Source organism: Pleurodeles waltl, chromosome 3_1, assembly GCF_031143425.1.
Source record: "Pleurodeles waltl isolate 20211129_DDA chromosome 3_1, aPleWal1.hap1.20221129, whole genome shotgun sequence".
Lineage (NCBI taxonomy): Eukaryota > Metazoa > Chordata > Amphibia > Caudata > Salamandridae > Pleurodeles > Pleurodeles waltl.
In genome coordinates, this window is record NC_090440.1 from 525,217,888 (window position 1) to 525,242,469 (window position 24,582).

Genomic DNA, 24,582 nt, shown 5'->3' on the forward strand with positions numbered 1-24,582 from the left:
CTATGGCAAGTTTCCACTAATTGAAACTTGGCTACTAGATAGGTCTCTTTTTGATCTTATTAACGTAGTCATGAAGGATTACAAAAATATGTCATAACCGTGACTCGAGTTGTGGGTGTGGCATTGGAGTGTTCTTCAACCAGCATTTACATTGCTGAAGTATCATATACGAAATTCTTTGTTTTGACTTACTAGCATGCCATTTCTCAATACCGCATGCCTCTTCATGTACAGTGCATGACGTACTGCCCTCTCAGAGCCTCAAAACAAGGCCACTAGCAAAATTGATAAAGTGATTGCTCAAGTGTCAATTTGTTATAAACTGAGTGGCTAGTCTGTACATTGAACACCTTTCAGATTTTCGATCACTGCAATTTTTCCATGTTATGAACTTACTGGGGTTAGTTCTGATGGTTCAAGAGACTAAGCATATAGCCAACCTCACATTAGGTCTGGTTTTAGCACCAATAGAATTAAAAGGAGGTTAATGATAGTTTTCCTTGAGCATACAAACCATTATTTGATGCTATTTCTAATCAAAGTTCTAAAGTCAATGGAACATGCAGTAAGCAAAATACCCACATCAAATCCAACTGTGAGGCAAACTCAATGTGATCGAGGCTTCAAACAATCTGTACCAAACTCTGTAACAAAGCTCTATGAACTCTGATCTTAATTTAGTAATCAACACATTTAGCAGCAAGATCAGGAATAAACTACTGAATCATATGTCACAGTTAAAACAGCAAAAGGGAAGAACTATGGGCCAGATGTATCATTTTCCGACTCGCAATTTTCGACTCGCAAAATCAAATGCAGAACAGTGTCTCAGACACAGTCTGCGAGTCGCTATGGGGTCGCAAAGACCCACCTCATTAATGTCAATGAAGTGGGTCGCATTTTGCGACCCCATAGCGAGTCCCTGCACTCACAGGTATGGTGGCCTGCTGAAGACAGCAGACCTCCATGTCTGTGACTGCTTTTTAAATAAAGCAGTTTTTTAAATTTATTTTGCAGCCGGTTTTCCTTAAAGGAAAACGAGTTGCAAAATAAAAAAAATAACGAAACCATTTGGTTTTGGTTTTTCAGAGTAGGCAGTGGTCCATTGGACAACTGCCTGCTCTGAAAAACCCTTTTTGGCAACATTCACAAAGGGGAAGGGGTCCCAAGGGGACCCCTTCCCTTTTGCGAATGGGTTACCACCAGTGTGACACTGGTGGTAACTGCGCATTGCTTTGCGACCGCATTCGTGGTCACAAAGCAATTTAGCATAGTGATGCGAGTCGCAAATAGGAAGGGGACACCCCTTCCTATTTGCGAGTCAATTGTGAATGAGCATCGCAATCGGCATTTTGCATGGCGCAAACTGCGATTTTCACAGGTTGCACCATGCAAAATGCTTGCTACATCTGGCCCTAAGTGTCGAATCAGTGTTTGGTTCTGTGAGGTACTCAGAGAGCCAACGTTCAGAACGAGGCAGCCTGAAAGGCATTTGCATTTAATACAAAACGAGGCAAACTTTTACATTTCCATAGATCAGTGAATAAATGCACAGGGGAGCAATTGTAAAACCACATTTATCTGGGTGTATGCATCTCCAGTGTGAAAAACACACCCATTACTAAAATCATGTCTGAATCTTCATTTGCATAGTCAACGTGGTGCGACACTCTCAGGCATTCTGTAAGAAAGTTGCAGTCCTTTTTCGGCACTATAACTCGGGGGTTTTATAGCTCTATAATTTTAAATCACAATTCTACTGTTGTCTTTTTAGATGCTGTTCCACAAGAATCTTCTGCTTTAAGTAGTCCGTCCATTAATGCCCCCAAAAGAGATGAGGTACATGAGCTCTTGTTGATCATCAAAGTGCCCCCGTTGATATCGAGGTAGCTTTAATCTGGAAATTATAGGCTCATCCATTAGTGTATATGTCATGGGCCTATTTATTTTCCTCAGTGGCTACAGGAGCAGTAATTGGAAAATAGGTGGGGTGACATTTCAGCAAAAACCTGACCCTGAATGTGGATGATGTGGCTAATTACAGTTTTTTCTGCCCAGAATAAAGCTTTGATGAAAACTGTGAATAAGCAACCCACGTTCTTGGAGGAGAGGCACATTCTAAAGCTACAGCAGTTCGGCTTTAGCCCCTGTAGGGAGATGGAGACTGCCATGTTTTCGCCCATTAAGGAGGTAAAGAAGAATCTATAGATGGGTGATGCAGAGGGAATGATCTGTTGGGCCCCTTTGCCGTACCTGACATAGTAGACCACACTATCCTAGCCCTACACCTGAATGAAGCTGGGATGGATGGCATTGTTCTTTGGGTGTCAAGCAAGCACAGGGGCAGCCGCCACCTATGTCAAGGGTGGGGGACGACGACGAGCAAAACATTTTAAAAGAAAAAAAAGAAAACACTTACCGTCTCTGTTGCGCTGCATTCGCTGGGACACCAGCACAAGTTCCCCAGCAATCCTGGTGCTGCTTACATGCTAAACATAGTACGAAAGCAGCGTCAGGATTGTTCTGAGCAGCTCAGACTGCCACTCAGACACAAGCCTGGGGTCTGAGCAGTTTCTCCAGCCTGGCTGTCTGCAGCCGGGTTGGAGAAACACAAGTGCGCATGTTTTTTTTGGTCAGCCTCATACGGCAGCCAAACACACATGCGCACTTAGTGCACTACCCACCTCCCCACTCCCAGATCCCGTGGCCCAGCCCCGCCCCTCCCTGTACATGCTTCTGGATGAGCCAGCAGATGAAAACTGATGAAAAAATTAAAAGATAGCAAGCTATTGTTTTATTTTTTCATCTGCTGACTCAGACGGGGGAGTGACGCCCCTCTGCCACTGTGGAGGAGCCGCCCCTGAGCTACCATAATATGCATCTAACACACAGTGTACAGTTTGCTGATTATTGTCTGTATTTCATTATGTTAGTCCCTTTATCACAGTGCAAACCTGGAAAAAAAAACTTAGACAGAAACTAGTGCCTTTTTCAGCAAGGTATGATTGATTCTGTCCCAGAGCACTGACAGATTCATTCAGTTGCCAAGTGGTCGCCAATACGTTTGTCTCTAAAGCATTATGGGACTACTAAATAACACTGATGTATCACACCCATGGGACATAGATTTCTTTTGAGGCCTCTACAATACCAACATACCACTAATTCTGCAATACCCATTACTGGACTAGCCATGTCTTGATTGCCCTCGCTATAGCTATGGACGATTCTTCCACGGCTGCTTTGTTGTAGAAATTGTGCCACAGTTTGAGATAAATGTCCTGAGACCTGACTTTGATCTTGCCCTGTATACAAAACAATGTTCCAGTAGGAATCACTTAGAAATAATATACAATACTTTGCGCAGGAGCTCATTTACTAAATGCCCTGCTGTCACAATCACTGAACTACGTCTCATCAACAGTGAGTGAACCGTACTGGTGTCTGCAAACACGGTCCCTAAGAAGTTATCCCGAAAACCTCAACTAGGTATTCCCATTAGTGGTGTTTGTGATCACTACAATGGTTTATTACTGGATAGCATCATTATGGTTTTTTTTCACCTGGTTACTCGTTTCACTAGTTGAATGCCCACTCCATCTGGGAGGCTAATAGTGAGACCTGTGCAATAAGGAAGTGAAGCTAAAATTACCTCCTGTACCTAGACTTCCAACTTTTATTCCAAAATTACAAGTTAAAAAGGTGCAAGGGTAAGATAAAAAGTAAAAAGAGGGTGATATGAAGTGGACGTGTTAACTATCTGATTTATCACATTAAATGGTCAATGTTTTGGACCTAGTCGCCCCAGAGGGTCTTGAGGGTTTTGGAATATCTCCTTAGGGACCCAGTTTGCAGACACTAGTACGATTCACTCCCTATTGAATAGATGTGCTATATTTGGAAGCTAAGTGGACACAAAACACCCTTCTACCTCCCTTATTTGTTTTTTCTACAATCAATGAACTAAACAGTCATAAAAGTAGTAATTTAAATAATTTTGATTAGATATACATGTGTATACACACACACACATATATATATATATATATATATAACTATATATATATATATATATATATATTCACACATATAATAGTGTGACAATTCCAATAAATGAATAGGTGCTACAAGTGACGGCACAGCGCTAGGGCAGAATAAGTACACAAACCAAACACAGTACAGTGCACAAAACATATAGCTGGTTTAACCACACGGAAATGTTTACAAAAGCAGAATCGAGTCAAAACAGTATTTTTAATTTGTCAGTGTCTGGCATCACATGCAAGCATAATTAAGATCAACAAGTCAACGTTTCGACCCCTGGTGGTTATTTAAATGAGGTATTCTTTTGGATAGGATAGTAGCAACCTATGGGAAGATATAGGAACTGTCAGTGTCTACTCATGAACAAATAAGAAATGAAATACCATAACAAAAGGTCCTGGATGAGTGACAACATAATAAAGCTCACCTGACCGAAAACATACATCAATGTGATGTTGCAAGGACAATAAAGGCCTACGAATGGGATCATGAATGACCTGAGAAGTAGAAATAAAGGAGAGAGATAATGAAAAAAGGTCTATGTAAGAGCTAAATAAACACTATACGGGTTGTGTCTCAAAAGTCAAAATACATATGGCAACATGCGCCAACCATGCAGAATGCATCAGTGTGTGCAAAAACATCTCTTTGCGTGCACCAAAACAATTTCAAAACACCGTAAAGTCTGTAAAAAACAAAGCATGATAAGCCTTTCAAATCCCTCTGAAAACACAATTAATTCCATGTACAGACCAGTCTCAAGTTCAAACAATAACCTACACTGGATTAAAATGAACTGATTGTGTAGCTGTTGTACAAAAGCATGGTTATGCAGAACTAGATAACATATAATACAAATACTAGAGAAAATAGCAGGTGCTAACATACGGGGGCAATGTGTAAATAGCACTAATCTTCCTGCAACAAGGTAGAAAGACATGTTCAGAAATAAAGCACATACGACCAATTAAAAACTGGCCAATAAGACACAAAACTATATCTTAGGGTGTCAGTCCACAGTCCCGATCTGTGCGTAGCCCCTGACTGCCGCGAAGACGAAATGCTGTCCTCCAGGAGCTTGAAGCCAGGAGCTTGAAGCTAATAGTTAGAGTACTACTGATGAACTCTAAAGGCAGTTTGAAGTAAGCACCATGTTGGACATGTAAAAACCCAAGAAGGAAAATTATTGTGTAAGGTGTCATGTAAGCAAGCGGAAGTAAAAGACCGTATGCATAAAATATTCCAGGAAATACAGCAATCAATCCAGGCGTAATGTCGCCAAGAAAAATCGAACAAACAAAAGTCGCCTATCAGTGTGAATATCTGAGGCTCACTTCCAGAGGACAACGTTGAACTGTAAAACCCACCGCCTCCGAAAAAACACAATAGAATCCAGAAAAAATGGGAAAACAATGTGTGCAATTAAGCAGCCTCTAGTTTGAAAGAAAGGGGGAATAATTTAGAATTAACGGGGAAAAGGGGGAGAATGGTTCTAGCGGCATAATACAAGAAGAATTGTGTGAATGCAAAGCTCATTATTACACAAGAAGAAGTGAGACAAATCATTTAACGGTAAAGAGCAGTCGAAATCTGACTCCATTCCTCAAACATAGTCAGACATCTGTCCATGGATTTCAAGCGTTCAATCCACTTGCATTCCTGTACAAGCAGTTTGGTTCTGTGGTTGCCACCTGATAGATTCAGTTTGGGAACCTCGATCACTTGGCATATTATGTCTTCTGTTGTATGGCCATGTTGTGAGAAGTGTTCCACCAGAGGAGTTCTAATTGTTCCACAGTTAATTCTGCTCCTGTTGTAGTATGCGTGCCTTCATTTTTTGGGCATCAAATCTCATAAATAACACCACTAGTATCACAGTCAGTAAAGGCATTCAGTTCAGATTTTACATCATCATGTTAAAAAAACTATGCTTCTAAGCAGTATCTGCATGGTGTACATCTGCCACATTTAAATGACCTCTTATTGTTAGGAGGCCCAACTGTGAATCTATAGTAGCAGCAATGAAGGGAGGAAGAGTAGCCTCACTGCTTTGTCCCTAAGATTTATTCCACTCTTAAAGGAACATAAAGGCAAATCTCTGCACTTTAATGCGTCTTGAGATGCCAGTGTTTACATATAACATTTTTAATAGCGTTGCATCGTTGTTGAATGTACTTACAAAAATAATGCAATCTGTAGCTCGTTGGTGGCTTTTAGGGACCAATAACTCTTACCTTGCCAGGACAGTCTGAAAGATGTGGTTTGAGGTGTGAGGGGTAAAAGATGACGGGACTTTCAGAATGCACCCAGATCTCTGAAGCAGATGCTCAAGTTACTGTGCTGGACTACTGGTCCTACCATTCCATACAGAATGAAGGATGGTCTACCACAGTGCTTCCTAAATGGGACTTGTTGGAGGGATGTCCTATTGAGTAATTGTGGGGAAGTGTGTATAAATTAATTGAGATTAGAAGTCAAAGGTGCAAAAACAAGAAGCAAACATTTCACTTTGGTTTTCAATACATATTTTAGTGGCGTTCTAAATATGGCAGGCACGGCAGCCTCTTCGTCACACAGTAAATCCCTAATGAATACTATGGGTCATCAAGTGGACTAAGGTGAGCAAAGAGTTCCTCTTTCCTTATTTTGGTTTGTGTTTTCACTTACTCAGTGACCCCTAGTTTTTGGTTCAGGGTGACTCAATTAGACCTGCTCTTTTCAGATGCTTTTTAGACTCTGGTGCAAAGGTGTCTGGTTGTGTGCTGTTGTAACCGTATTAAGTTGTTCACACATTAAACATAGTTTTATTTTGTGGCACAGATGCCATATTTACCTACCTCTCTTAGTGCCATTGGGTATACAAATACTCTGGCACCATGACTACACATCAGATGTGCTACAGGCATGCCAAATGCAAGCCCATCTGTGCCTGTTCACATCCAGATCTGATCTACACCCAGTCAGGCTGCTCCTCCACCCTTTAAATTACCAAGGCCATCATCTCAAGGGAACAAATCCACATTGGTGCACTCTCCTCAATTCTCGCTATCATTTTTTCTCCAGCACAGCCACTCTACCAACCAAAAGCACTGCAATCCTGCACTCCTTTAACTTATATTGCGTTCTCCCTGTTTAAAACGTTTGCTCCCAGGCCTATACATCTCTTACTTACATTACATCATTCAATACCATGCTAGCTAATGCCAAATTCAATCGCCAAGATGATTGACAGCCATTCAATGGTCTTATCTGCATTACAGAAACGTGTCTTCAATAGGAGCTTCTCCTCAGCAATTTTAAAATATTATGATATGACAAAGGAAATAGAGTTGAGGGTTGGCAGTAATACCTCACTCCGCATTGGAGCCCCCACAACTCTACCTATTGTTGATTGTGAGACATTGGCCTCCTGCATTTTGAACAAACCCTGTTTATGTACTATCACCCTAACTCAGTCCTTGGCAACCTAAGGCCTGATTTAGAACTCGGTGGACGGGTTACTCCGTTACAACGGTGACAAATATCCCATCCGCCGAAATCTAAATCCCAATCTATCTATGGGATTTACATTTTGCAGCTGGGATATCCGTCACCGTTGTGACGAGTAACCCGTCCGTTGAGTTCTAAATAAGGCATAGTCTCACTGGAGAGGCCGTTAGTCTACTTGCAGGCAAAACATTCCAATCTTACTCTGGTCGGGAACTACAAGCTTCCATTTTTAAATAAATATCTGGAAGTGTTCAATAATACTAAGCAACAAATGTTCCCAGGAGGCAGGACACCTACCATACCCCATTCACCTCACACTCGATAATATCATACTACACGACTTTATTCAATTTGCCTGAATAGATACTTTTGACATTCTTTCTCCTTGTCCTTCCACAGTGTCAAAAGTTTCAATTGCAGTCTTCCCAGTACTTGTCACATAACTGGAAATCTTTCACTCGCATGTTTTGCCAGCTCAGCCATAAAATTGACAATTACCTCCGAAAATGCACACTTGATTGGGGAACCCCATATCTCTATGTATTTGCTTCAGTGACAGTAATGTATCCATCTTCGGTGCCAGTTTGCCGAGCAATAGTAAACAACTGAATAACTCCTCCTCTTGTAACAGGTGGTTCTCCCAGACATAAACATTTTCAAACTATGAAACCGACATGAAGGGGAAAACGTAAATTTAATTACTCCACTAAGCATAAGGACGCCTAGCTTAGAAATTGCCCTTCTATAAATTGGAAATTCTAGAAGCCAAGAAGTCACTTCTTTCATCACATTACCTACGTCCTACTCTCTCCAAATAACTAATTCAGAAGATTTTTGAATTACAGTCCCCAGCCATTGTCTCTCTCTGCTATCCACAATTCCATAGAACTTTGTGAAAAACGTGCAGTATACTATCCTTGAGGAAAACATCTTGCCCCAGCTAATTGCAACTTAGTTATTCCCAGATTCTCATCCTTTAACATCATTACTGAATCTCAGTTAACTAAAACTATTCTGCATAGCCACTTTTCTGGAGCCCTATTTAAAACATGTCCTGCGATCCATGTGCAGCACCTCCACCTGTTTTTGAAAAGCGAATTGCAAAAACATTTTAATTGCTTCCTCTCTCAAAGACTAGTCCCAGATGATTGGATGCAAGCAACAGTCAAACTCATGTTGAAAATGCCACCCTTATTGTATGAGACTTATCCAACCTTTGACACACTGCGCTATCTAGGGGCAATTTTGGAAAGATGGGGTTTCAGACAACTCCAAAAATTCAAGGAGGAGAATTAACTGCTCGTTCCTTTTTAGGCTATATCCAGACCCGAACACGGAAAGCTGGCACCTTCAAGCCTAGATAACCTCGTGGAAGCAGTGGTTCTGGTGCCCACACTTTTAGATCGCTCAGCAGAGTTTGACACCATTGACACGCTAAAACTGATTATGTCCTTCCTTTCTCACAGACAGCAATCCGTTGAACTTCAGCCTTACTAGTCAAAATCAAGGTTGTTGAACTGCAGTGTCACCAAGAGCCTTGCACTTTCCCCTGATTTTAAATGTGTACTTGTGCCTCCTAGCCAGACAACTCCTCCTTCAGGGAGTGCAGTTCTACATGAATGCAAATGATGCCTAATTCCTATTTACCATCTCCTGTGGCAAAACATTTACAAGTCAGAGTCCAACCATCAAAAGCTGCATAACTGTCTTGCTATCCCCTCAATGCTGGATTTCCTGGGATTTTCTAGAACTAAGCCCAGTGAAAACAGATGTTTTGCTTGTCTCTCCCAATTATGCCCACTAGCACAAAACACCCTAGTCTGATGTGATGGGCATACACCCAGCACCATTAATTCTATAAAGATCAGACATACATGTTGATTCTGCTCTTTCTTTTGACCTTGATGACTCCAAAGTGGCCAAAAGTTGCTTGCTGCTGCTTAGAATCCTGAAGACGTTGCTGTCCTATTTGAGTACTATTCACCATATTTCAGTCATTAATGATCTAAACTGGATTTTTTTTTTTTGGTTTAATGCCTGATCAACCAGAACATTAAGGGCCTGATTTGGAGTGTGATTACTTCGTCAGGGAGAAGGAGTATTTACCGCACCTAAAATTTACAGATGTCCGCTGCTCCAGCAGACATCTCCCACATTGGCATGAACTGCCATTAATGCACTAAATGTGTGCCTGCTAACAATGATTTTAAAGTATGCCTTACGTCTCCATCAATAGGACGGAGGCGTAAAACACACTTTCAATTTCTTTCTTTTATCTTCAAAAAGAAAATCCCAAAGTGGGCTAAACAACAAATGACCCCTTTTTTTCCATTTGTCCGCTCACCCTATTTAGAGTGGACAAACAAACACCAAGTATTACTTTTGCTTTGCTACCATCCAAAATGTGATGGCAAGTCAAAGGAAAAACATTTCAATGACCCCCATGCCATGGAAGAAAACTCTCATTGAAATTTTCAAAAAGAAAATAGTGCTTTGGGATTTTCTTGCTAAAAACAAAAAAAGGAAATTGAAAATATGGTGTTTGGCTCTGTCATGTTGACAGATCTGCATAGGCACGCCTTCCATGCATTGTCATCACACATCTATGCAAGCAATGTCCGCTGGGGCAGCGAACATCTCCAAATTTGGAGTGTAAGTGAAAAAATGCTTTATTAGTTAATAAAAACCATAAAACAATAAAAAAATAAAAAAAACAGACCAGGTTAACAAGACCGAAAGTATTCTTACGCATTTGCCCATAACCGTCTTTAAGTACTCACAAATAGCATACAAAATGATTATGCTAGATAAAGTGCAAATAGACCTACACATACTAAGAGGGTAAAACGCAATCGTAATTAAAAAACCTCATAGTAAGAACGCCTAAAACCCAGGCACAATTCTTAGGCAGAGAACGTCCTGTCCATCACATTATTACATTAAATGGGATACTTTCCAAACTGTGTCTCACTTTGATCGAGAGGGGACAGGCCTATTTGTCAGTGCCATAAATATTCTTGCCTAATAACCCGCCCATACATTGTTTAGATCCTCAACATTGGCAAGCAAGGCCCTATGCTTACATTAATAAAGTGTAGAACAAGGATAACAAGCGGCCCGCAGCATTCAGACAATAAATCACCATTGTAATACAAACATAATCATAATAAAAGACCTGATGTCCCGGGACAGTATTGATGAAAATACAACCTAACCCTCACTTAATTGCTTCAAGATCCCTAAAGGGCTGGGGACAGGTGTTAGGTGGGTAGAGTTCCCCACTTTAATTAATTTTATCTTAAAAGCATCTATAACTCTCGCTTACCTTAACATAGAAGAGGTTTGCTGGGCAGGAAAACATTGACCTTAAAAGCTAAGATGAAAATATTGGTCAGAACTGCCCCTACTCTTTCATTAAAGGGAGCGGGGTGAGGCAACCAGAGAGGCGAAAATTCTCAGGAACTGAACTAGTCTAATGTTTAACATTTCATTGCTTGGGTCAAGTGGTGTCATGACGGCCGACCTACAGGATCGGACTCCTAGGGCATTAAATTCCCTTCTCAATAGTTCCCTTCGCTGGCTTACCAGGACTGCATACCCTACAATCCTGTAGTTGTCAGGGATGTGGAATTCCTATCGCCCAACGCCTGGGACATATTGTTTGGAGTCAAGGGCAACATGTTTTCTTGTTTCCTTTGTCCTTGGGACAAGTAGGCCCAACCCCCTGAACACAAACCCTTTGGCTGCCAGTTTAGAGAGAAGGAAACTGTCTGCAGTTGAGGTAATATGTGCGTCCCTAGTGTAATGCTGTTAGAACTTTTATTCATGGTTCATTAATGAAAAGCCTTCATTATTAGGGTCAGCGCTATAAATATACGTTTTAAGGTCACACTGCACTACTGACAGTGGTTCCAGTAAAAAACAAAAAAAGTGTACACACGTTTGAAAATATGAAGCATAATGCTCCCAGGCTGCTCTCTGATTAGATGCAAATGTTTGCAGAAGCTTAAAAACAAGAGTGATCATTCTTTGCTTTCAAAATAAAATGTTCAGAAAAAAATGCAGGAAAAAAAAAACAACTATGAAATTTTAGGTGCTATTTCTTTGAAGTGTTATTTAGTAAAATGTGTTGATGCATGTTAGCATTTCCAAAAAATATTCCTAATGGAAAAATCAGTGTAACCATTTTCAACAAGATTAAGGGAAGAATGAAAATAAACAAGCACTGTCAAAGCCAACCAATCCGACATTTTTTGTCAGTCTTTTGGTTTCGTCAATGTGTGTCTTGACATGGCTTTTGTAACACTTTATTGTCGTCGGAGCTGCCAGGTCCTCACCATTGTAACAAACAATGTCAAAAAGAAAAAAAAGATTTTTGGTCTCAAAAAGCACACATTGCCACCAGTGGCGTAACAAAGGACCAGTGTCAGAAGTAGGGGAGCCCCTTGTCCCTCAAATCCACTCACTGAAGTAGTCCTTTGTGGAAGAGGCCTTTATTAGCGGTTGTGTTGGCTGGAGAAATGAAACTTGTAGGGAAGCTGCACTGGCTGCCTCTCTCATGGTGTACTGAATTTACAAAAGGTTTGAACTGTCTATATATCATCTGGGTGGTTTGTGACACACACTGATCGTGGGGTCTGAAGGATTTCAGATCATGGTTTCAGTGCTTGCCTATTATGTTGAGATTTCAGAAAGCAGTGCTGTGGTTGGAAACCCACAAAGACATGTTCCATCTTCTGGGATGGTGAAGCACTGATGAACAATGTTCAGCATAGAAAAAGGATGAAATAATTGGCATTACAGATGTCAGGATCAAAACTCAAGAAAAGGCGTAATCCAGAAGATGGGCCTTGAGGTCCATTAATTGAATGGTATGCTATGTGCAGGAAGGTTGAGCTTGAAATTGCTACACTTATGATCAGGGTATGTCATTAGGTACTTGCAGAACTTTTCTAATGGGACCACAAAGGAAGTAATGTGGGCAGAAGCTGCTGACCAGTTCATTGGAAGGTTTGTCCTCTTCAGAGATTAGTTCTGATATTTACCTTTTATATACTTGATGATATTTAATTAACGAGGACTGTTATCTGTAAGTATGGAGTTGAGTGTTGTGAGATTCTTTTGTCGCAAGTAGTTGGTCAACCATGAGTTGGCTTGTGACTAGTCTGTTTTCAGTGTGATATGTTATGGTTGTAGATGAACCACTTACAGGTCTGCTGGTCCAAGGTTTCTTTGGTGACCTGTGGGGTGAATTTAAGGTTACCACAGAATCTTCATAGCTCAGTATCTCAGATATCAGCTATACATATGAAAAGAAAGTTTCCATTGGGTCCTTACTAGTCTGGGGAAGGTTATTTGTTGTTCTCTGGCTCTCAGTACAGGGAAGTGTAGATAGAGGGTGACTGGTACACATGTATTGAGTCACAGGAGCCTTTCTTGGGATCCGAGGAGTGTCTTGTCTTGTACACCTGTGACTTACCAGGGGAACCATAGAAAACTTGCGAAATACATAGGAACTCAGACTTGAAACAAAGGGGTGGGCCATGGTGGGGATGATGGTCATTGGGTTCATCTCTACTACTAGGGCATGGATGTGAAATTCATATAGCCTGACACTCAGGACATATTGTTTGGTGTCAAGGAGAACACGTTTTCATGTCTGTTTTGTCCTTGGGAGAAGCAGGCCCAACTCCCTGCAGCATAAACCCTTTTGCTGCCAGTTTACAGTACATTATGTATCAGGGAAGGGCACTGTCTGCAGTTAAGGTAATATTTGTGTTCATATGTTAATGCTTTTCAAACTTTTATTTATGGTTCATCAATGCAAAGCCTTTATTATTAGGGAGAGTGCTCTAAGGAATGTTGTAAGCCTTGGACTGCACTATTGACAGTGGTTCCAGTATAAAAATGTATACATGTCTGTGAAGTTGAACAATATGAGACTACGTATAATGCTTCCATAATGCTCTCTGACAAGATGCAAATATTTGCAGACTCTTGAAAGCAAGATCGATGATTCTTTGCTTTCAAAATAAACTGTTCACAAAAAATGCAACTAGGAAAAAATCATTTTGCTAAACTACTGTAGAAATTTAGGTAATACTTCTTTGAAGCATCATTTAGTAAAATGTGTTGATGCATTCTAGTATTTCCAAAAAATATTCAGAATGGAAAACAGGTAACAAATTTCTGCAGGATTATAAAAAACATGAAAATAAACAAACATGTCAAAGACAAAAGTTCTGACATTGGTGGTCAGCCTTTCAGTTTAGTTAGTGCATGTCTTGTTTTGACATGGTTTTTGTACAACTTCATAGTTGTGGGAGCTGTCGGGCCCTCAACATAACAGACATTGACAAAAATTTTAATTGTTCCCTCTAAAATTCCAAAAGGTCTGGAAGAAATGGTGGGAATACCATGGACTGATGGGTTAGCAAAACATTGATATCGTGTTTGCTGTAATTTGGGGGAAGATGATTAGAACTGGACCCTCGGACCATATTACCAGAATGGATCAGTTTGCTTGTCAAACTGAGCAGAACAAGCAACTGTTATTATTGTTTGTTTTGCAAAAGCAATAACATATTTCTATTAAAAAGAAAATATGTTTTGTTCTCAAAAAGCACAAATTACCACAACTTTCTTGGCACTGAATAAAACTTTGTGCGCCATGTGCTCCTTTTGAAAGAGCAGAATGCCTTTACTCACAGTGAAGACAATCAATAGATAGAGATTAATTCAAAATAGAATGTCTTAGTTAATGCCAGTCCTAAATAGGGGCCCAATTCTTAAAAAAGTCACAAAAGTGCACTAATGGTACATGTCCTTACATTAGTGCAGATTTACCTCTTTCATTAACTCAGATGTATTTACAGAAGTAGGGCAGGAAATCATACTCAAACAAAATATTAGTGAACTGCATTTTAGCATGAGCAAATATGCATGTGTAGATTTGTTCATGCAAAAATCTGTTGAGCGTTTACAAATTCACTTTCCCTCCAAACTCTTTATTCCCAACCTTTGAAGCCATTTTACTTCTGCCCTTGTCAGAAGTAAATTTCCAACCTTTCTTAATATGGGAAAAGATTAGGGAAGAGCTGATGAAAACCCCTGAAACATGGAAGTTAGTAGGTTTGCACAGGCTCAAAAAGGCATTCCAACTCTAAAACTATTAGTTACCACTACCTCCAGCCCCAGCATGTAGGTTTTCCAGAAAGATGGCAATGTAAGGCAATTCCTAGTATTAAAATCCTACTATAGTATGAGCCTGGGCATAATCAGAGAGGCTATAGTCAGAGTTCTTATATAATGAAATTGCTGCCATAATTTGTCACCGTACTACGTGGCTCCAAAGTGACAAGTGGATTTTCTTTACAGTGCATGCAGATTTATAAAGGAAGCTGTCCCATTGGCAAGCAGATATTTTATTCAATTCCACGCCCCTGGGTTGTGTCCCAGCCTCCTTTTTCCATTTAGGTAGGAAATCAAGGGTTGGAAGATCTCCCAGTCTTAGCCATAAAAGGGTCTGTTTGATCTTCAAGGATACCTCTTGACGGTTTCATGCCCTCTTGAACTCTCTCCTCAAAGTTCTTTTCAACTTTTCAACTAGACTGGATTTATGCTAATTTAACCTACTTGTTCCTGCCATTTAAACTTTTAAAATATCTTTAGCTGCACACCTGCTTTGTGGTGCTTTTAGACAGAATCATATTACACCTGTTTTGAAATCCCTGTGTTGGCTACCTCTGCGCAACACTTTTTATGGCCTCCAAATTCCTCTGGCACAATCCTGGAAGAAACCTTCTTTCTGCTCACTTGTTCCTTCTCTCTGTCCCTTGGCCTAAGTATGTCTCTTACTTGGATAGGGCTTTCTCCAGGGATGCTGCCAAAGCATGGAGTACAATACCCCTCTTCCTTCGAAGCCAAGCCTGCCTCCACCTTTTCAAACACAGCTCAAAATGTGTCTTTTTAATCAATAAATTGTTAATTAATACATTTTACTACTGTTTTACAGGATTATGTTATGTTCTATAGCACCAAGACACCTAATCAAATGTGCACTCATGGAATACCCATAAAACATAACATAAAGAAGTATGGAAGAGCTGCATTAAGGAGCTTTATCTAGTGTTGTAAGGGTGATGTGGTATTTGAACCATACAAATAAGCTGTGAGCTGCAGTATCAGAATTGCTCTTCTTATCCCCAATTAAATAGACATAGCGAATTACAAAGGCTCAAATCAGGTAACACAATCATTCATTTAGTTTCCACTCAATGTAGACAAAGCATGCTTCAGTTATAAACCAGACACCAACATGTATGCATGGTGAGGTGGAGAACATACGATTTTCCTTTCATAAAAGGCTCCGCTGCTGTAGGTGGTGGCAAGGGTGGAGGCACACTCCTCGAGGTACCATGGTTTGTGACCATTCTCCGTGGTGCTGCTGATGGACACAGTGTAGATGCTGTTGGTGTAGCCGTCGCAAGAGCAGTAATCTCCTTCTCTCCCGCCGTTCCCTGAAGCCCAAACAAAAATGGAGCCTAAACCCTTGCGGCCCTGCAACAAAATAAGATAAATCTCATCACTTGAGGAATTGACATGACAAAGGCACTTAGAAGAAGGTTGCTTTGCTATGTATTCAGAACCAGGTGCACACTGCAAATATCCTTAGCTCCTATACACTACACATTTATAATGCCTTTGCAATTAACTATCGTTGGATCAAAATAATTTTCTCCCCCTATATACAAGGCATCTTACCACATTTTGTTCTAAATACTCTATCTTTTACCATTTGGCCAACATTACTTCTAAACTGCTTTCGAAAATTCCCTGCTTGCCAATTCGGTCAGGGCCTACCATGTCCCTTCCATTTTACCTTACAGTATGATCTCTTACCTTGATTTAACAGTCTCCTTGCTAAACTGCCTGCACATTTACCAATGCCGCTGATGTCCCACTCTCTCTCTTCTTTATCCCTCTTGTATGAGCCTAACTCTCCTATGCCATGCCCACTTTCTTCCCCAGAAAAACTCTCACCTGCACTGACATACAGCAGAATATAAACAATGACACAACCTCAACATCATCAACACTTACCACCTGCCAATCCTGTCCAGGGCTATCAGCCTCTTTCCACTGCACAATGCAGGGCCATCCTAAATTGCGACCTACTGATCGCCTGACCTTACTTGACGACCAGTGCTGCTGACTCTACTGTTCCCTCATTGTTACTCCTTGCTTAAGAGCTAGGTGTGGTTAAGTGTGGCTTGTATCTTGAGCAACTGCACCCACATTTCCTCACACAGTACCCCAACCAACAAATTCTTAGACCTGCTCAGTTCTCCCACCTAGCCCACAACCCAGCACTGCAGCACAAGTCCAGGCTTCACGATCCCTCCTCCATTGAAGAGAAAGTGTCAAACACTAAACTTTCCAACATATCCTCAGTTATGGCTTTTCATCACCCTAGCTGCCTCATCAACTTCCATTACCCAACACATAAGTTCTGTCCTGCAATCAGAAATCCCCAAGCACTGAACCTATGCTGCCATTTTAAAAATACCCCCATGTTTTTACACTTCCAAACCAAAGCCAGATTTTAGTATGTCCCTGAATAAAACCTCAATGATGGGTTTCTCTCCAAGATGCACCCCCGCCATTAAAGCTAATATTAAGCCCACACTCCTATGCCAAAATTCCAGGAACTGTGCTCACAGCGATGCATACTCCTCCAGGGAATTTCCCAAAATTGCCTTGTCAACATTCCAAGCAGCCATTCATTGCCCAAAATTGCTGGCTGTACCTCTTCATGGCCACAAAGAATCTAGATATCTTTCAACCCTTCCCCTTAACCCGGGGGTCCTGCAGGACCTTCCTCTCATGGTAAACCTCCTAAAAACCTAACCTCTACTCATCTCCCTGGTTCTTACCGTAACCTATGCCCGATGAACTCAATCTCAATTTCCCACACTTTTCCCTCTCAGCACTCTTTCCTCATTCAAGCAATGGGTGCTGGTCTTTGAATGGAGAGCACGTGTACTCAAATTTGCATGGTGACCTACAGCACTCCCACTTAGTCTCTCTTCCTGCCCCACTACAGTGTTGAGAAGAGTAATATTCTGATGGAGTACCGGCATACCAGATCATGATTAGCCCGAAGCAGGTAAAAAATTGAATGTTAATCCACATACAAAAGGGAACACTGTGCTGAATTTGACCAAACAACGTCAGCATGTTTGTTCTCCATTCTATTGTCATTAACTTGTAAGTGCACAGTGCTGGTGAGGTGTTGCTGCTATCTAGAGGATGATACTGGTATCTACAGGTGTAGATTTTTCAACTTGCATGTACTGTGCAACTTGTAATCAAGCCCTTGGTGGTTCTTCCATGACCATTGCCCCTTTCTGGTTAGAGTGCTTGGGAAAAGGATGATACAACAATTGCAGACCGCTGGTGGTGAGAGCTATAAACAGCGCACTCATTGGCACCATCTGCTACAATGGCAGGCGGTTTATTCAATGTGCACCACTCGCTGGTTCTCAGACATTCTAGCCTGAAACTCATCATCATACCTAATCCACACAACTTCACCAACCTGAATCTGTGCTGTCACTATGACATATGGAAGAGTGTTCCAGGGGTAGGTGCTGACCACAAGCACACCATGACTGAACAGCTAGTGATAGTGAACCAGATGGGTGCAGCGTTCCGCAGGAGGGTCACAGGAGGGATACAAAGTTACAAAATCAGGTGAGCTCCATGCACTTCTCTGATTAACTTTGGGTGTACTGCATCCTTAGTTATATGCTTTCACTTTTGGGGGCAATTAATGCCATTTTCCCTTACCTACATAGTTGGTCACTTTTGTGCTGGTCCTGGAGAAATGGCAAATGCCCTTGACAGGCAGATGGGTGTAAAAAATGTAGACCTTTTGCATTTAATCAAAAAACAACTGATATTCAATTTGTCCTTTTCTTTACAATCCTGCCCGAGAATGCTGTACAATCACTGTACAATTTATTAAAGACAAAGTTCTATGTCGTCTACAGGCACTTTTAACATAGTCTCTTGACACTCACTATCTTCTTCAATGCACTCATACTGAGCATATAAAAGATCTCCATCAAAGTGCTCTGCATTGCACCACCTGCCAAGCGTGGACAAAGCCCAAAAATCAAGTATGCCACCTACGTGGGTGAGGGCTCTTGCCCCTGACATACAATACCCCTAGCACCAGTGGAGCAGGATACATTTTAATACAAAAAAAATCCTCTAACTCAATGTAAGAGTAGAATGTCACAAACTTAGTCATGTTATTACATGTGTAGGAGGGCGTGAGACGGACTGGATAAACTTCCCACCTCCTTCCTTTTGTATAATTTCCAAAGATATCAGCCTGGACACCTTCTGCAGCATACTGCATGTGCCACTGGACAACAAATCATGAGACACCCCTGCAATACTGATTTATGGAATCTACCTATTGTTTATAACTGGCTAACAGGCTAAAATACATCCTGCAGGTTTAGATTCTGGGTTTGGAACAGTCAAAGCTCAGTAGGTCAAATCCCTTCTTGTGAACTACTCAGCCATAAAACGTTTGTTCTTGAGTCTGGCAGGAAGATGGATTAAACAGGCAGGACCCTGACTGGGAGATGAATAACACAGGCACAACAGAAACACAGCCCTTCCCTCCATGACCTCTATACGTCTCTCTCTGCACCAAATCTCTGGGGAAGAGTGAAAGAAGGAAGGTGGTGGTGTATAGCTGGCTCATCAAAGGCCATTTGATCCCCCACCCATTCTTTAATGGCGTCTGGTCGGCTTCAAAGGAACCTCAGGAATGTTCTGGGGTGGGTTCCAGTACACACCCTTGTCTGGAAAGGCACAACTCTGACCTCCATTTTGTGGGGACACAGGAGTTCCAAAATGGAATCCAGTCCAGTCAACCACGCTCTCTATGTTCACAGTAACACAAGTATGCAATGCACAGCTCGCCATCCATTTCCCAAATCTATGATGACAAATATGAAGGTTGGAAGGCTCTTTTCCTTTAAATGGCCTTCCTATCCACTTAGCTCGTTGTCACATGTGGTGTCCCTGGAGTTATTATTGGCTGTAAATTAAAGCCTTTATCCCCTGTGGCTCATGACCTCCTGTGTCAACTGGACTTCCCTCACAGCATTTTCCTACCTGGTAGTGGTCTCTTCTTGCCCTCTACCCCTTCCTCAGGGACAAGTTTTCACCAGTCTCTTCCGCCCGGTCAGGCTGCCTGCCCTGTTCTTCCAGTCTGAATCCTTTGACACTCTCAGGCACTTTTCCTCTAAACTCTCACATCAGTGGAATCCTCATTATGCCCCTCACTGTGATCTCCATGCCTGGTCATGAAACCAAGACTCTGTCTTATGGCCTCCACACGTCTCTTTAGCAGGACATGTAATATGCGCTTTGCTGCAGTCCCCTTTAGCTTCATACTCAAGAACATCCTGGAAAATCACCCTTCAGATCTTGCAGTGGCCATGGTCCCTACAGGGCTATTTAACTTAGCTGGTTCACCACCACGTGCTTGTTTAGTGTTGGTCTAGGAGGCATATGGTGCTCATGCCTTCCACAAGCCTTCCAGCCGGCTGCCCTCTGCCTCTCTAAAAGTATGAAATCTCTCTTTATCCTCAAATTCTACACCACTTAGAGGTAGAGGCACTTCGGCCATCTCTTCCCCATTTATCTGTTTGACGTGACCTGCTCTTACACTCTGCATAGCCTTGTGTTCACAGTGCAGGTCTGCATTCACTCTAAAGCCATTTCTCTCCCTGTGAACCCGTTCTTCAAGCATTCCGCAGCTGGCAATGGACTCTGAATCAGTTCTTGGCTTGTTCAGTGGCTTTTGTTACAAGCCTCCCTAATGCATAGAAATTGTCTACCAGTCTAGTCCTTCATGCTCTGCTTGTGCCACAGGGAGCCAAGGGATCCCCTCAATCCTCAAAGTAAATGCAACCTGAACCCTCCCTGTGCTCCTAACCATATGTGGGAGGGAGACACAAGCTAACACCACCACAGAAACTCCTACAAACACATACACAGTCATTCTGCCTCCTGACCCACCCCCTCTGCTGTTGTTGTAGGAGTGTAGCTTTTATAATCAAAATTAACATGAACTGCTTGCAAAATCATGTGTAATCAAGCTGCATAGAAAATGCATTAATATGTTTCTAATGTATGCATTTGAAATGTGCCCACGGGGAGTGGCCACCAATGTATACGATGACTAATGAAATTGATTAATAATGAATTATTAATGTACTAATGTATGATTCTGTTTTAGCATTAAGAGTTATATGTTAAGGTTTGCTGAATAAATCATTAGGCCTTAGTTAGCATGAGTCTGGGCCTAGCTGATGTGTTTTTTCCTAGCGTGTTTTCTCATGAGACCCGACTTGCTCAAGGAGACATTCTTGTTTAATGCAACAGTGCAATTCGCAACAGGTACAAGGTCGCCTGAACTGGTAAAGACAATGGAGCTACTGACTGGAGTTGTGCGTGTAACTTTTTCTACCTGCCATCTCACACGATGAAGACGTAAAGCACAGGAGCCAATGAACTGTATGATAACTGTCTTAGGTGAAAATTCTAGTAAGGTGACCACACAACTATTGGATAGAGATAGTGGTGCACCAACTACCGACCAATGGGAAATTAGAGATTTGTCTGGCAAATTCAATTTAACGTCGCATTACAAGGAGACATGAGCCATTAGAGGGCTGTTACTCTGGCATTCCGTCTTTGCCTTTGCTGCTTGATTCTTCAAACCATCCTCACGTTGTCTTGCCCGATATCTATTTCTTCTCCTCCTTAAGAGGGAAGAAATTTCCTCCCTAGTTTCTGAGACTTTGCTGTTCCTTCCTGGCGGATGGCGAATCGACTACTGTCCTGAGGACGAAGAATGACCCTGTATGCTGACCCATTATGGAGGGTAACTATAAGATGATGAAATTGTAATTGTCTGCTTGCCTTTCCTTTCTAGGTACCAACTGCTTTTGACTGAGACCATAGTCAGACGTTTTCCAAATTTGTGTTACTAAATTTTTTGCATGAAGCCCAACATGCTGATGCTAATTCGAGGTTAGTCAAGGAGTTCACTAATATTTTGTGCAAACAGACAAAATTACTGAATCTTTGCTGTGTTGAATAGATGCGCTAGTGATACTTTGCTAAGTAGATACATGTTGATGCCGTGTTTCGTTTTGATGTTTATAATCTTTGTCATGCTCAAATCTTATTCGAGTTGCCACATTATAACATTGTTGATGTGTTGTCTGATTTTGAGACTAATAAACTTGCTAGTAGATTGTAATCAATAGGGAATAAATCTCATAATCCTCATTAAATTCGTGTGGTTATTCATGGCTGAAAGCTTGCGTCGCTCATCAAATTCATATTGAAGTGATTAACTAATTTGATTGATTTATTACTGTGAATATTGATGAGACTATTCATTTATTGATTGATATGCTGAGTAGTTATCTCGTCTTGAGGTGTCTCCAATCAGGGTCAAAAGATTCATTGGCCTAAAACGAGTCCCAGACTAAGTAAATTACCTAGAGCGGGATGCGTTAGCATTGTCGACATCTGAGAACTAACAAGATAATAGCAGTGAGAAATGATGATCATCCCCACCACTCGAAACACAGCTTTCATCTAAGGACAAGTGTTGGAGGTCCTCCTTCCAGTTGCACAAAATCTGGATCTAAAGTAAAAGGCAATCTAGGCTTGGAATCGGCCTGTTAATGGCTCACAAGTTTATACTGTCAGACGTACAGAGATGATAGATGGATGGCTTTATGGAACTGACAGCAAGTTGCAAGGTGATATAAATGGTGGTAGAGTGCACGCGTTGCAGATCACTCCAACATCACATAGCATAGCATAACATGCCACAACATGGCATAGTAAAGCTTAACATAACTTTACAAGATATAACCTAAACTTACACACGTAAAGCTAGACACTTCACATGAGCTATATTCAAGGGGCTGCAATCTCACTGCCATCTCCTCAGACTCAAGGACTCAAGTTCCCAATCGCAGGGGACCTGCAGAAGGCTGATGAAGAGCACTGCCAGCAGCAACGCGGTGTCTGGCCTTCTTGTTATGATAAAATGACTACTTTAAATTATACAATTATCAAAGAAGCACCTTCTCATCAGCTGCAGAGCGCACAAGCACTGCAGGTGGAGAGCTAGGCACTGGAAGGTAAATACAGATTTTCCTGCGGAGCAAACATAATGCTGGGGAGGTTCAGCAAATGTTTGCCATCTGTTTCCCGCTGCAGCATGTTGTAATCTCTCCGCAGCAGCAACATAAATCTGTGCGCGTGCTAAAGTACTTTATAATGACAAATCATTTAGTACTTCGTTTTTGCCAAGCCCTGACGGCCTTTTCCATTCTTTCCCAAACTTTGTCATTTATTTTTCAGTTTCTGGCTCAATCACCTTATAAACAGCCAGTGAAGAGTGCAGAGCTACAAGTCCCCTGCACAGCTGTGATGGTAAGGCTCAAGCATGCAGGAGCAAAGAATTCAAACAACGGGAAGGGAGTCCTCGCAAACTGCACCCCCTGCTCTCGCAGAAACCAAGTAGCAAATGCATGAATGGACTCCTGAGGCTAAATTATAAAGCTCCCTATCCACCGGACATGACTACGATCGATCAAATGCTCAATCAACCCTTAATGTCTTCTACAGATGGCATCAATGTCTGTTGCAGACCCACCATACATCCAAGAGTGGAAGGGAAATTAACAACAGTTAATGGTCAGTGGCACATGAATAATGAGACTTGTAGCCAACCTTACCATCACTCACTCACTCACAGTGCCCATCTGCCTGGTGTCCCTGCAAGGCGCTGGACTTAAAATCTGCAATCCAATCCTTCCGAAAAACGGAGACAACCACAGCATTCCACTAAGTTGGTGCAGGTATCCACAAAGTGCCTGTTAACCCACCGCCTCCACGTCAAGCTGCTTCACCATTTCTAAGGGACAGTTAACCCTATTCAACAATCTCCTACCTATGAACACAATAAGGAAATAGCTGTAGTTCCTAAAAATATGTTACCAACCATCAGGGTCAAAGACCATACAACACTGGAATGCAAGTAATTACTGATGCCCTGTTGACCCGACCCGACTTTCTTTGCCTTTTGCCACTTATCTGCTTACCACACCCTTGCAAGAATACCTTTCTAGACTCCTTCCTAGATTCTAGCTCAGACATCATCACACTCCACCAAAATCTATGTATCTTGTGTGTGACTCAACGTCTACAGGGGAGAGCAGACAAACATTGTCATCAATCCAGTTAGTCCCAGCAACAACACCAAAGAGACTCAGTTAATCTATAGGCAATTTTAATCCAATCAATACTCGTCCCTACCTATATAAAAGATCTCCATTCAAGAGCTCCAAAAACCAGAAGCCCCTTCACCCCTGGAACATACGAGGGGTGAAGAAGGAGCAGCCTGATGATGAAGCATGGGAATGATGTTGGTAGGTGATGCCTTGTGACCTTTTTTGGAGTATTCCCGGAAGGGATTCTCATCATCTCAGTTTTTTCATTCATTTGAAACTCCACGGTCACAGTAGTGACATTCAAGGCAGTTACAGCTTGCTAGTCACAGTGTTCTTAATGTTTTTGGTCTGCAAAGTTATTTCGCATTCCAGGCACTATAGGTCATAATGGCCAGATTTAGGCACTGAGATTCTGCTGGTTTCAGTGACTGCAGCCGTCGCTGTCCATACACCTAAATTTGACCAACTTGTACTGACAGGCAAAGTGCCCGAATAATACTTTTAGGGCCAGATGTATCAAACATTTTTGCGATCGCAAACAGCTCAAAAGGCCGTTTGCGATCGCAAAAATGCATTTTGGTATGTAACAAGTCCAATTTGCGATTCAGTAACTTGTTACCGAATCGCAAATTGGATTTGCGACTACATACCGATTCAGTATTAGTAAGGGGTGTGTCAAGGGCTTCCCTTCCTAATACCG

General features: G+C 41.7%; 1 protein-coding gene across 1 annotated transcript in view; it reads right to left on the reverse strand.

The window, feature by feature from the left end:
- PCSK6 (proprotein convertase subtilisin/kexin type 6) overlaps window positions 1–24,582 on the reverse strand; it is a 1,406,757-nt gene that overhangs the window by 430,532 nt on the left and 951,643 nt on the right. The window contains exon 8 of the mRNA XM_069222809.1: window positions 15,880–16,092. Coding sequence (XP_069078910.1) covers window positions 15,880–16,092 — 213 coding nt within the window. The remainder of the gene's footprint in view (window positions 1–15,879; window positions 16,093–24,582) is intronic.